This window comes from Elephantulus edwardii, unplaced genomic scaffold, assembly GCF_000299155.1.
Source record: "Elephantulus edwardii isolate Elephantulus edwardi_28Jun2011 unplaced genomic scaffold, EleEdw1.0 scaffold00254, whole genome shotgun sequence".
Classification (NCBI taxonomy): domain Eukaryota; kingdom Metazoa; phylum Chordata; class Mammalia; order Macroscelidea; family Macroscelididae; genus Elephantulus; species Elephantulus edwardii.
The window spans coordinates 2485556-2497706 of record NW_006400004.1 but is presented as its reverse complement, the minus strand read 5'-3'; the positions used below and the strand labels follow the sequence as shown (position 1 = coordinate 2497706).

The window sequence follows — 12151 nt, the reverse complement described above, 5'->3', positions numbered from 1 at the left end:
GGGTCTTCCACTCCTGTGCTGCCCCTCCACCCTTCCAAGCATAATGTCCTTCTCCAAGGACCCATCCCTCCTGACCATGTGCCCAAATATATGAGACAGAGTTTCAAAATCCTAGCCTCTAAGGAGAAACTTGGTTTCACCCTCTCCAAGACAGACCTATTTGTTCTCTTGGCGGTTTATGGTATGTATGTTCAAGGCTTTTCTGCAGCACCACAACTCAAAGGCATTGATTCTTCTTCTGTCATCTTTAGTAGTATCCAGATCTCTGATTCATAGCAAGTAATTGCAAAGACCATGGCCTGGATCAAGTGTGCCTTATTCTCTAGACTGACAACATTGCTTTTCAGCACTCTGGAGAGTCCCTCAGATTTCCCATTGAAATACGTATTTTGATTTCCTGACTGTTGGTGCCAAGATTGTTGATTGTGGAGCCAAGCAACTTGTAATTGTTAACAATCTCAGTCTCTTCTCCATCAATCATGCTGCAAATTTGCCCTATGGTGAGAATCTTTGTTTTCTTGATGTTGAGCTTCAATCCATGTTGAAGACTACAGTCCTTGACTTCTGCAGCAAATGCTTCAGGTTCTCCTCAGTTTCAGCAAGTAATGGATGTCAGCAGATGATAAAAGATAATAATTAATAATGAACACAATAATTCAATTCAGTAACTGACAATAACTGGCAATTCAGTAACTCATACTCCTTGAGTACTTTCTATGCATCAAATGCTATTCTTGCTGATATACATATTATGTGTGGGAATGGTTATCATCTTCATCCTTATTCTACAGGTGGAGAATCTTGGACAGAGGGAGTTTGAGGAATTTGCTCTAAGACAAAAAGTTTGGAGGAACACGGTTCGAATCCACCAGACGCTCTGCCGGAGAAGGAGGCGCAATATCCTCCTGTACCAGTCAGATCTGATTTGACGGTACACGCACACAAAATTTAAAAAAAAAAAAAGTTTGTAAATGATAGAGCTAGGATTAAGCCCAGGCAGTCTTGCTTCTAATTTTATTTCCCTAAACTATTAAAAGGGGGAAACATCCAGTCCTTCTCTATCCATTTACAACTAAATCATTTTTCTATTTTGGCCAAGAAGGCCAAAGCTAGAGGTTTTTTGTACAAGCAGCACCACCAAGCCCAGCTGCAGAACACAAGAGACCAGTGAGTCCTCACTGTTGGCTGACTGGCTGGCCACCCCACTAGGACAGCAGTTTGGAATTAATGATGAGTGACACTGGGTCAGCAGGCCTATTTTCAGCTTTTCTCATCTTTTTGATAAGTGCATCATTACCGTGATATGTATCCCTTTTGGTAACACTGCAAAAATATCATTGATTTCACATGCAAGCAAGATTCTGCTAAAGATTATCCAAAAGCGACTGGAACAGCACATCAGCAAAGAACTTCCTGAAGTCCAGGTTGGGTTTAGCAGGGGTTGTGGTACGAGGTATATTGAAGCTCATGTTAAATGGATCTTGGCAGAAATCAAGGAGTATCAGAGGAATGTATACCTGTGCTTCATAGATTATGCAAAGGCGTTTGACTGTGTGGATCATAACTGTGGCTGACTCTGAGAAGAATGGGACTCCTAGAACATTTGATCATGCTAATGTGAAACTTATACTTGGACCAAGAGGCAGTTGTCAGAACAGAGTAAGAAAACACTGCATGATTCAAAATTGGGAAGGGCGTACGCCAGGGATGTGTCCTGTCTCCATACTTTTTCAACCTGTATGCAGAACAGATCATCCGGGAGGCTGGACTCTATGAGGAGAAATGTGGCATCAGGATTGGTGAAAGATCCATAAACAATCTGCGCTATGCAGATGACACAACCCTGCTTGCTGAAACTGAGGAGGACCTGAAGTGCTTGATGCTGAAGGTCAGGGACTGCATCCTTCAATATGGATTGAGGCTCAATGTCAAGAAGACAAAGATTCTCACCACTGGACCAATTGGCAGCATCAGGATGGATGGTGAAGAGATTGAGATTTTTCACAGCCTTAGGTTGCTTGGCTCCACAATCAACACTCTTGGCACCAGCAGCCAGGAAATTAAAAGACGTATCGCGATGGGAAAGTCTGCTGTTAGGGACCTCTCTAAAGTACTCAAGAGCAACAGTGTGTCTCTGGAGACAAAGGTGCGTCTGGTACAGGCCATGAGCTGGACAATGACCAAGGAGGATAGAAGGAGAATTTATGCTTTTGAGCTTTGGTGTTGGAGAAGAGTGCTGAGAGTGCCATGGACTGCTAAGAGAACAAACAGATTCAGCCTGGAGATGATTAAACCGGGCTGCTCTTTGGAGACAAGGATTCTGAGGCTTCATCTGACATACTTTGGTCATGTTATAAGGAGAGACCGGTCCTTGGAAAGGGACATCATGCTTGGGAGGGTGGAGGGCAGGCACAGTAGGGGAAGGCCCTCTGGGAGATGGATTGATTCGGTGACTGGGTCAATCAGGATGAGGTGTTGGAGGCAATGAGATTGGCACAGGACAGAGCAGAGTTTAGAGCTGTTGTACATAGGGTCGCTATGAGTCGCAAGCGACTCGACGGCACATAACAACAACAACAAAATTTTTTCTAGGTTACTTTCACTAGTCTTGGTTGTTAGGAAAAGAAAAAATAATACCAAGTAACCTCTAAATTAAAATAGATGGAAATATTTTCATATGAAATTCAAACTTGATTCTTCACATCCTCTAAATAACAACTTATTTATTTCTTTTTTTAACGTAGTGCAAAGTTTAAAGAAATTTTCCATGTCTCTCCTACATTTTTGAGCATTTATTGAGAATCCCACCTTAAAGTTTTTCTTCAAATTTCCAAGTACTTTTTTATTTGTAGACCAAATCTTGAGTTAGGGAGTCTGATGTATATTTTCAGAGATTCTTGAGGGTTCCACACTCATATTTTAAGTTTTTTCTTTAAAGTCTTTCATTCCCTTTGGTCAAATCAATAAAATTGTTCACTTTACAGTAAGAAGAGATGGACAATTTTCCATTACTTTACACTTAATCTTACTCATATTCAATGTACTTCACCTTTCAAAACTTTAGTGATTGCTTGCAGTCAAGGGAAAAAACCCAAACAAGTAAACAAACAGAAATGCTCTCTAATTCTCAACTTCATTCACACTCTATGGATTCCCAGTTACCTCAAATAATTTACCCAGAATGCTTTGGGATAGCCACCTGGAAAACTTAGGGTGGAACTTTGATTCTAAGAGGCATATGGGATTTTAATTAGTAACTTTACAAAGTGTTGTGGGTTTTCTTTTTAATCCCCATATAGAAGTGACCAGTGTACTGGAAAAGAATATCCACATTAGCAGCATTGGGAAACTGGGCTGGGAGGTAATGGGGGTGACTCTTGAGAATCTAGGGTCTGCCTCCTTTCTCCACACTGGCCCCTCCATGTCACTTTCTGCATTTGGCCTCAAGGGGAGACAAGGAAAGAATCATTTATTCACCTTCTGGCTGCAGAAACTACAGACAGCAACTGTGGTGATTCTAGCACTGAGGAGAAATACACATTGGAAAAAAGGAGGCCATGTCTCACTTCCAAATTAAAAAAAGACATTTCTACATGTTTCCATAACCCACAGACTGCTGCCATTTGAGGCCAACCTCTCAAAGCTTTCCTCTTTGTCTGGTGCAGTTACTGAATCTAGGCCACTGTCAGCAATCCTTTTCATTCATCCAGGCCCATCCCAAGGCCTCACAGATGCAGAGATTCTCTGGAGGCATGTGTACTTTGGTATCAGACAATGCAACTCATGTTTGATTTTGGATAACCTTGCACCACCGAATAAAATAACCCTTGAGAAAGAAGCAATAAAAGTGCTGTAAGAAAAATGACTCATGTTTCCAAGCTGTCTAAAGTGATCACTTATCCCAACAAATGGTAATTCTTTCAAGACACAGCGGGCATACACCATACTTATAAAAGTCTGGGAGAAAAGCCTTACAAACATGTTTTGTTCCCCCCCCCCACCCGAATTTGTGTTAAAATCTATCAAAAGAATGTTTCTGGTAGGCTGTACGAGACATGCTATGCTTAAAAACAAAAACACAAACCACATGCATGTAAAAGCCAAGGTGCATTGGCTCAAGGCGGGTGGGGTGGGGGGACCTTGCTAAAACATCCAGGCTCATCAGCTTGTTTATGTGCTTCTAATTGCTTTCCACTTTCTGCCCCCATCGTTAGAGTGCAAAGATGTGAACAAAGTGGCTTATTGCCCACTGGTGCTGAAGTTCAAGTTCTGCAGTCGAGCATACTTCAGACAGATGTGCTGTAAGACCTGCCAAGGACACTGACCCACGGAACACTAACGAGCGAGCCTTGTCATTTCATCGTGAAAACGCGTCCATCAAAGAGAGCCACCCAGAGGAAGAGGATTGAGGTCCTTGCAAATGCATTACCCTGTGGAAAATGTAACCACTGGTCAGCCTTCGCTGACAGGATTTCAATATTATTTTAACTTCTGTGAAGTGGGATTTATTGATCCAAAGTGCTGGACACGGTTTTAGGGGGAAATGCCAGATTGGAGAGATCCAAACAACACAGGGAGACTTGCTTACTGTGGAACGTTTGTGTTCTTTCGAGTAAATCCAATAGCCTGTTTACCTCCTTGGACCATTAAGATAATTTTTATTATGGACTTAGCAATGACACTGAATCCGTGTGTATTTAAAACTGTTTAAATTGTAGCTCTTATGACTTGGTCAACCATGGAAGTAAAGAAGATTCAGAAATCTTAAGTCATAGCTTAAGAATATTTACTATACTTTATCTCACTACAACAGCACCACCATTTAAATTATAAAATGGGCTTTGAATTATAATTTAAGGAGCAATTATAAACCCTAAGTAATGAAAGTTTGTATTCTTTTTCTTCATTCCACTTAATTTCCTTAGGAATAATCCTCCTGTTATGAACACTGCTGTGAGCCATATATAAAACCTATATTAAACCCAACAACAATGAGGGACTTGGTTGAAGGCCGTGCATCAGTTACTGCAGCTGTGCAAGTCCATAAATTCAGTGCTAAAAGGCTGTAGCCAACTTGCCATTGTGCAAGGGAAGCTGAGATTTCCATTAAAACTTTAAGAGGAAAACACTTTAATCTCACGCAGAAGCCAGAGCTGAGGTATGGCGGAGATCGAAGGACCAGGCCTTTTGCTGCTGTCAAGCAGGAAGCCTCAGTTCTTGTCTGCGCAGCCCCAACTCACTTGTGTTTACGTCCTCACCAGCCACGGAATGGCTTCTGCCCATAGATTGTTGCTCTCACGTGGAGCCTACTGAGATGATACCAATACAAAAGACTGACTGGCTCAGTAACAATCAGGCAGACCCTTTTACCATTTGCTGACAATTACGATGGGTTCCAGATGCCCTTTCTTTGATATGGTGGAAGGGCATGTATTTATATGAGAGCAAGTGTGTGTGTGTGTGTGTGTGTGTGTGTGTGTGTGTGCGCGCGCGCGCGCGTGCGCACACGTGCGGGTGCTTTGAGTGTGTGGACAGACAAGTATGCTTGCACATAGATGTGCGATTTCTGTGAGTTTTAAAGTAAACAAGGGATAACAACCAAAGAAGAAAAACTCATTAAGACTAGAGGTCGTAAAGCGTGTTTTTAATAGTCACCCAACCAAGTGGTTTTTTATTTTATGGTTTTGTTTTTTTTTTTAAATGTTTGATGGATACTCTGAATGGCAATCCAATGTGAAACCTAGTTTCTTGGACAAGTCAAAGTGTAGAATCAAATGCAGCTCAAATTTTTCCTGTGTTCAAAATCTCACCTCCACAGGACTTAGCACTTAGATTTTTAAAAGGGGAAGGGCACTTGTATGTCGTAATACTTTGTTGCTGCTTGCAACAGGCACCCAGTGGCTGTGCTTGGGGACCAACACACCCACTTGGCTGTGTTTTCCACCTGTACACCATCCATACATCAAGGACCCAAAGCCAAGTGGCTACTTGATAAACATAGTACTTAGGGTTAAAGATGCTTTTTAAGTTAAACCCATCACTGTTTTGAAACTGTATGCCTGCAGTGTCAATTAAACCATGACTTGATAAGAATGTTTGGGTTTCTTCAGAAAGGAATAGATTCTTATACCTAAATGTCCGTGTTTGTTTGGACAGTCAATGTGAGATGGTCTGCATGTTCATTCATGGCCCTCATTTCTTATCACTTGCTTTTCCTCACAGCACCGCCACCTACATTGCCTGACTTTTCCAAACAGACAGAGCTGCCAACAATACACAGGGGTGTCCAGTAGGGACACTCTCTCTATGCTGCCTTTACAAGGACAGTCCAAGGACCATTTTCGCCATTCATTGAAGGGAAGGCTGCCTATAGGTCACAGCACCAACACTGGCAATGAATTCCCTAGGTCCTTTTCCGAGAACGTTAACTTGGTGCTAATGTGCCCTGGTGAAATAATAGTAATTTTTTTAAACAAGAATGAAGGTGAGTTTTTGTGGCAATTTAGTCATAGGTCTGCTAACAGGATGTTTCTCTCCAGGGCACCAACATAAATTTCAGCCCTGGTTTCTATTACAAAAAGTTGTTTTACATGAATAACTACAGGCTGGTTTTTTTTCTGGAACCTCACCTGGAAACTTACATTGTGGAAGCCTTTGTCCTGGGCACTGTACGGCGCTCTGACTGGTGCTAAAAAAGGAGGCCAGCCGGCCTTCCCTCTGGGATGAGCAAGGGCACCGAGGTCAGGGTCTCTGGACATCATCACTTAGCTTCCCAAAGAAACCAAACCAGAATATAATGGGATTTACACACTTCCCCAAAGACCTGTGTGTGGGAGAACTGTACTCCACAGCACATCACAATACAGCTGCTACACTAGCCGCCCACATGGCTAACTTGGGCTCTATTCCTATCTAATAATAAGATCATCAGTAGAGCCCGGGCATCCTGGGCAGGCCTTCCAAAAGTAGTCAGTTGTGCTACTTAGGGAGAAGCATACTTAAACTCTACCAGCGGAGAACAGTGTCTGCCATTGACATAAAAGCCTAACAAAAAAGGAAAGGGAAAAAATATCCACTGATTCAACTCCTTGAGCCTTTTGTGCTCCCTCCGTGGGACTTCCCAGTGGTCCATTTCATTAGGAATTTTTTATTGGAGTGAATGTCACCTAGGTATCCTCAATAATACAGAATGATTACCTTTGTATAATTGTGATTAGTTGTTGCTTATCATTTTATGCTCAGTATTAATGTGGTACACTGTTACTTTATTTTTTGCTTTTGTAAATTATATTCTAATTTATTGCCGTGTTTCCTAACACTTGTCCTACATCCATGCTCCTGCTTGTAATGAAAATGAAAACAGACATTGTAACACTTGATGGAGTGAAATTCCACACCAGGCACAGACTTTTTTTTTAAAACATAGGTAATTTAGTAAAAATAAAAATTCAACTTGTAAGAGTGATTTGGATGGTAGTTGTCTATTCCCTAAAAGACTCAGACCCAAACTCATGGTGATCTTGTGTGTTGTTATGCACCATCAAGTCGGAAATTCCTTGTAGCTGGCTCTCCAGTGGGTTTTCAGAGGCTGTAAATCTCACAGGGAAAGACTGACCATTTTACTCCTGCAGGGCAGCTAGTGGATTCGAACTATGTGCTTTTGGGTTGGCAGCACAACTCCTCACCACTAAGCTACCAGTGCTCCCTAGGGACAGAGAGTGAAATGATCTTTCACCTAGAAACTAGATCTTTTTCAAGACTATACATCTTTATGAAAGATTGTCGTGTTGTTGTTGATTGCCATCGAGTAGAGCACAACTCATAGCGACCCTATGAACAAAAGGACTAATAGACTGCTACATTTTCTTCCAAATTCCCCAAATAATTGGTAGTGACATGATAAGAAAAAGAATTTATCCCATGGGACACCATAGCCGTATAAAGTTATCCAGGTAATACCTAGGACTGAGGTAATTTGTACTGCCCTTATCAGAGACTGCATTTACTTGTAGACACTTGAGTCATACCCACCTAAATGCAAAGGCTCCAGATATTTCTGATGAAGCTACAGTCCTAGACTCCACCCAGCAGTTATTCTAAGAGGAGGAAGGTCAAGATGAGCTACTGTTACACACTTTGAATCAATCTCTTAGCCGACAATTCTTTTGAGCATGTCTCCTTCATTGTTGGAGAGAAAGTGGAGCCAAGTTATCTTGAAGACAGAATGTTCAAAACTGGAATTCGTATTTGAAGGATGTTCCTACCCACGTTCAAGAAGAGCTTGGAAACATAGTGAAGATTTTTACAACCTTTGCATGTTTCCTCTTGGGCCCAAGTAACTGATGGCTGTGCCGTTAGCTGAGCTGCAGGATACTATAACATAAAAAGGTTAGTAAGAAAAGTTTTGGAACTCAACAGTGAATGTAAAGGCATCTAGTATAATTAGCTATTTGAGTGCTTTTAAAATGACAAATTCCTCAATTACATAACAAGCTGTGGCATGTCTTAATTGTGCATATGTCTTAATGAGCATTATTGTGTTTAGTCCACCTGGTCACTCTCACACTTGTATATGCACACATCCGCTCTTACACATTGGAAGAAATCAGGTTCTACCAAGGGAGGTGATGAGTTAGAGTTGACTCTTTCTGTAAGGTCAGTTTAAGAGCCTGAAGTTGCTAACACTTTGAATGCTAAGTTAATGAGAAGGCCTGAGGCAGATTTTTTTTTAAGCCATTTTAACCTCCTTGCTGTAGCATCATAGCATAGTTCCAGTGAGGGTGGAGGGGTCAGACTGCCAAGAAACAAAGTTTACTTCAGATTTAGAGTCTTATTAACAGCTGTTTTCAAACTTCTAGTTAAACACATTTCTCTCTTTGAAATATCTAAAGGCATTACCTCCTCTCTTTAGGGTACTTGCTCTGAGGACTTCTGCCCAACAGGGAGATTTTTTTGTGCCTTTACAGAGTTTGCTGAGATTGTCCTTAATCCCTTATGTTCCTGAATGCCAGGTGGACTTTTTCAAGTAAATCGGGAAGAAAGCTGGGTGTTGATTTTGGTAACAAAAATGTGTGAGTTTGCATGGCTAGGATAATATTCCTTACTTTAAAAACAAAGGGCAAAATAATTCAGGGTGAAAAACAACAAAAGAAATCCTGACACCAAGAGGAAGGGAAAAGTCTAAGTAATCACATAAAAGAATAAAAGTTAGTCACTGAATAAATGGAACAGAGAAGTTGTGCTTGGAGTTCAGCCTCATTCATATACTCAGAATGTGTGGAACAAACTTACATGTTTTTAAAAAGAACAGTTGTTCACATTAGGTTTGTGCCTCAGATACAAAACCTCAACCTAAATCTAGAAGGAAAATGGTCTTTATCTTTCTCAGAAGGTTGGCCCTTACTTCATCCACAGATCATATTCCGATTTCTCCATGAAAGGACAACCTTCTCTTTCATTGCCTTCAGGGTTGTACCAACTCAGAGCTGACACTATGGTAGGTTTTTGGAAGCTGTAAACTGCAAGGGCACAAACTACCTATCTTTCTCCCACATAGTAAATGGTAGGTTCATACTGCCTGTTTCTGGGTTGGCGGCACAACTCCTTACCCACTGGGCCACGAGAGCTCTGATGGAAAAATTGTACTGCTTTTTAAGCTAGCTTTATGTTTTGGGTGAAATCTAGGTCATTCCTGTGCTGTCATTAAGTAGATGGCTGCCCTTGGACCAAGGCAACTTCGAGCTACATGAATGATGAGTTCATATTCACGGCAACATCTTGTCTCACCAGCATGGCTCAACAGGGCCTGGAGCCCCAGCTCCAGTGTTTGCAGAGCTTAACTATTTCCGTTCATCTTTAGGATAGAGCACAGCATGCCTGACCACTTTAATGACTCAGGCCAATCAAGAGGTATCGTCTTGGATCTGTAGCTTGCATATATTCTCTTCCTTCCACGGGAGGTTTCACATGACAGGGAATATTATCCCACCCACAGCACAAGGCCTCCCAGAAGTCAGACTGCCTTTCTCTCAGGCCAAGACCTCAGCAGTGGGTGGCCTCAACAGTTCAAGGCCTGGTCATTGCCCTCCAGAAAAGGGGAGTTGTGGAGGGCAGATGACCTTATGGGTACCCAGAGCGATGCTCACTTAGGCGTTCCTGCTGGCGGAGCAGTCGCAGTGAAATGAAGCCGCCTGATCTCTAGCAAAGGTAGCAGCAAGAATCACCAGTCCAGGGGAAGTGCAGACCTCTGTCTTCCCATCAAGATAGTGGTATCAGCTGCTGTCATTCATTTATACAACCAGGATTTGCTGACTGCCTTCTGTGTCTGCCTATATACTTAATAGAAACTCTGATTGGATAGGTTACAACATCCATTGAATGGTTTCTCCATCACCGTTTATAGGTGTAAAAACTGGAGCTCAAAGAACAGAGTCAGTTTCTGAAGGGAGCCTGATGCCACTCCTTTGGCACACAGAGGGGAGCTGCCTGCTTTGAATCTGAGATGGGAAAGAAACTGATTCAACAGGCCAGAGGAACAAAGGTTCTTCTGGGAAAACAGTGGCCCAAGGCCTTGGAGGACCCTCAAGGGCTACGGAGGGTAAACTCCGCACCTGCCTGCCTTGGTAGGTGGTGGTTTTCTTAATGAAATTCCAGTGTCTGGGGATTTACAAGTTAAGAAATAGTGGTAAGAAGAAGAAAAGGAAGATTGGAGACATCCTAGAATAAAAGGAATCTGGAGTGGCAGTGAGCACCCAAGCTTGAAGGATTCTCACCAACTCAGACATGTCTCATTTTTAAGTCACAGAGCCGGTCCCTGCCTGCCAGTGGCCCACCCCCTCTCCAGACGGGCCAGATGGCCTAACTGACCGCCTTCGACACAACTGGAGCAGAATGATTTCATGTTGGCTTTAGGGTATGTTTTGAGTGAGGAAGAAAGGTGGGCTTCTCTCTTGTCTTAGTCACAGCGGGACCGTAGGGGCTTGAAAAATCTGGCCATCAGGTTGCCGCCAGCAAGCATATTCCTTGACCTTCTGTGGTGGGTCCACAGAGTGGAACCAGGTGTTCTTTCAGCCCATGCCAGAATGTACTGGCCTCCCAACTGGCCACCTGCCTCCGTCCCACTGACGGGGCTTTGGCTGGCTTTCAACCAAGCAGCTGCTCTGAGAGCCACAGGTGGCCGCCCACACTCTGCCCAGGCTGGCAGCGGCCCTGGCCCAACTTGGCCCCGAGTGCACCTCTGCCCCTCTACCTCAGCTCCTCCCTTGGCCAGGACACTCGAGAGTTGAGGAGAGAAAAACCAAAGCTCGAACTCTCTAAGGAATTACTTCCACAAAAGGCATAGCGTTCTCTTCCTGTCCCCTTCATATCATCAATTTGGGTATTGCATTTTTTAATCATTCAAGTGAATGTGATGTAAGTGAATAAAAATGTGGTGCCTGGTTGTCATTTGTATTATTTTAAAAATAAGGATCTCCCTGGGATACGCACCTATATAAATATGAAGACAAAGGAGAAGGACATCCCACTATCAGGAAAATGTAGTCAGGATCTGGGAAAGCATCCAAGGTGCTGAGTAATAGGCACATACAAAGCCATTTCTCGATAAGCTGAACAAACACAGAAGTGGCTGAAATACAACAGGAGCTTCATTTAAAATAGTGAAGAAAAAGATACTGTCACACTGGTAGCAAAAAGAAATAATGTTATTTGATTCAACAATTTTAAGCATTAAAACAGGACATAACACCATTGGGAAATTAATTACATTATTGTTGTTTTATTAAAAAAGAGAAAATATGTGCTGAGGTTTTGAGGCAAAATAAATACCCTGAACTGACATTAGAGGAACTCTGGTGGCATAGTCTATAGGGAGTTACAATGCCAAACCAAAGGCTGCATCTCTGTGGTGGTTCAAATCCACCAGCAGTTCCATGGAAGAAAGCAATATACTGTTTTGATTCAACTATTGTTGTTATGTGCCATCGAGTCGTTTGCGACTCATAGCGACCCTATGCACAACAGCCCTAAACTCTGCTCTATCCTGCGCCAACCGCACTGCCTCTGACACAGCCATCCCGATTACCCCAGTCACTGAATCGATCCATCTCATAGAGGGTCTTCCCCTCCTGCGCTGTCCCTCCACCCTCCCAAG

General features: G+C 42.6%; 1 protein-coding gene across 1 annotated transcript in view; it reads left to right on the top strand.

Moving 5' to 3' along the window:
- Positions 1 to 4632, top strand: part of ADAMTS6 (ADAM metallopeptidase with thrombospondin type 1 motif, 6) — a 509355-nt gene extending 504723 nt beyond the window's left edge. The window contains exon 24 of the mRNA XM_006899365.1: positions 4215 to 4632. Within this exon, the coding sequence (XP_006899427.1) occupies positions 4215 to 4324 (110 nt within the window). The 3' untranslated portion in view covers positions 4325 to 4632. The remainder of the gene's footprint in view (positions 1 to 4214) is intronic.
- The last annotated feature ends 7519 nt before the right edge of the window (positions 4633 to 12151 follow it).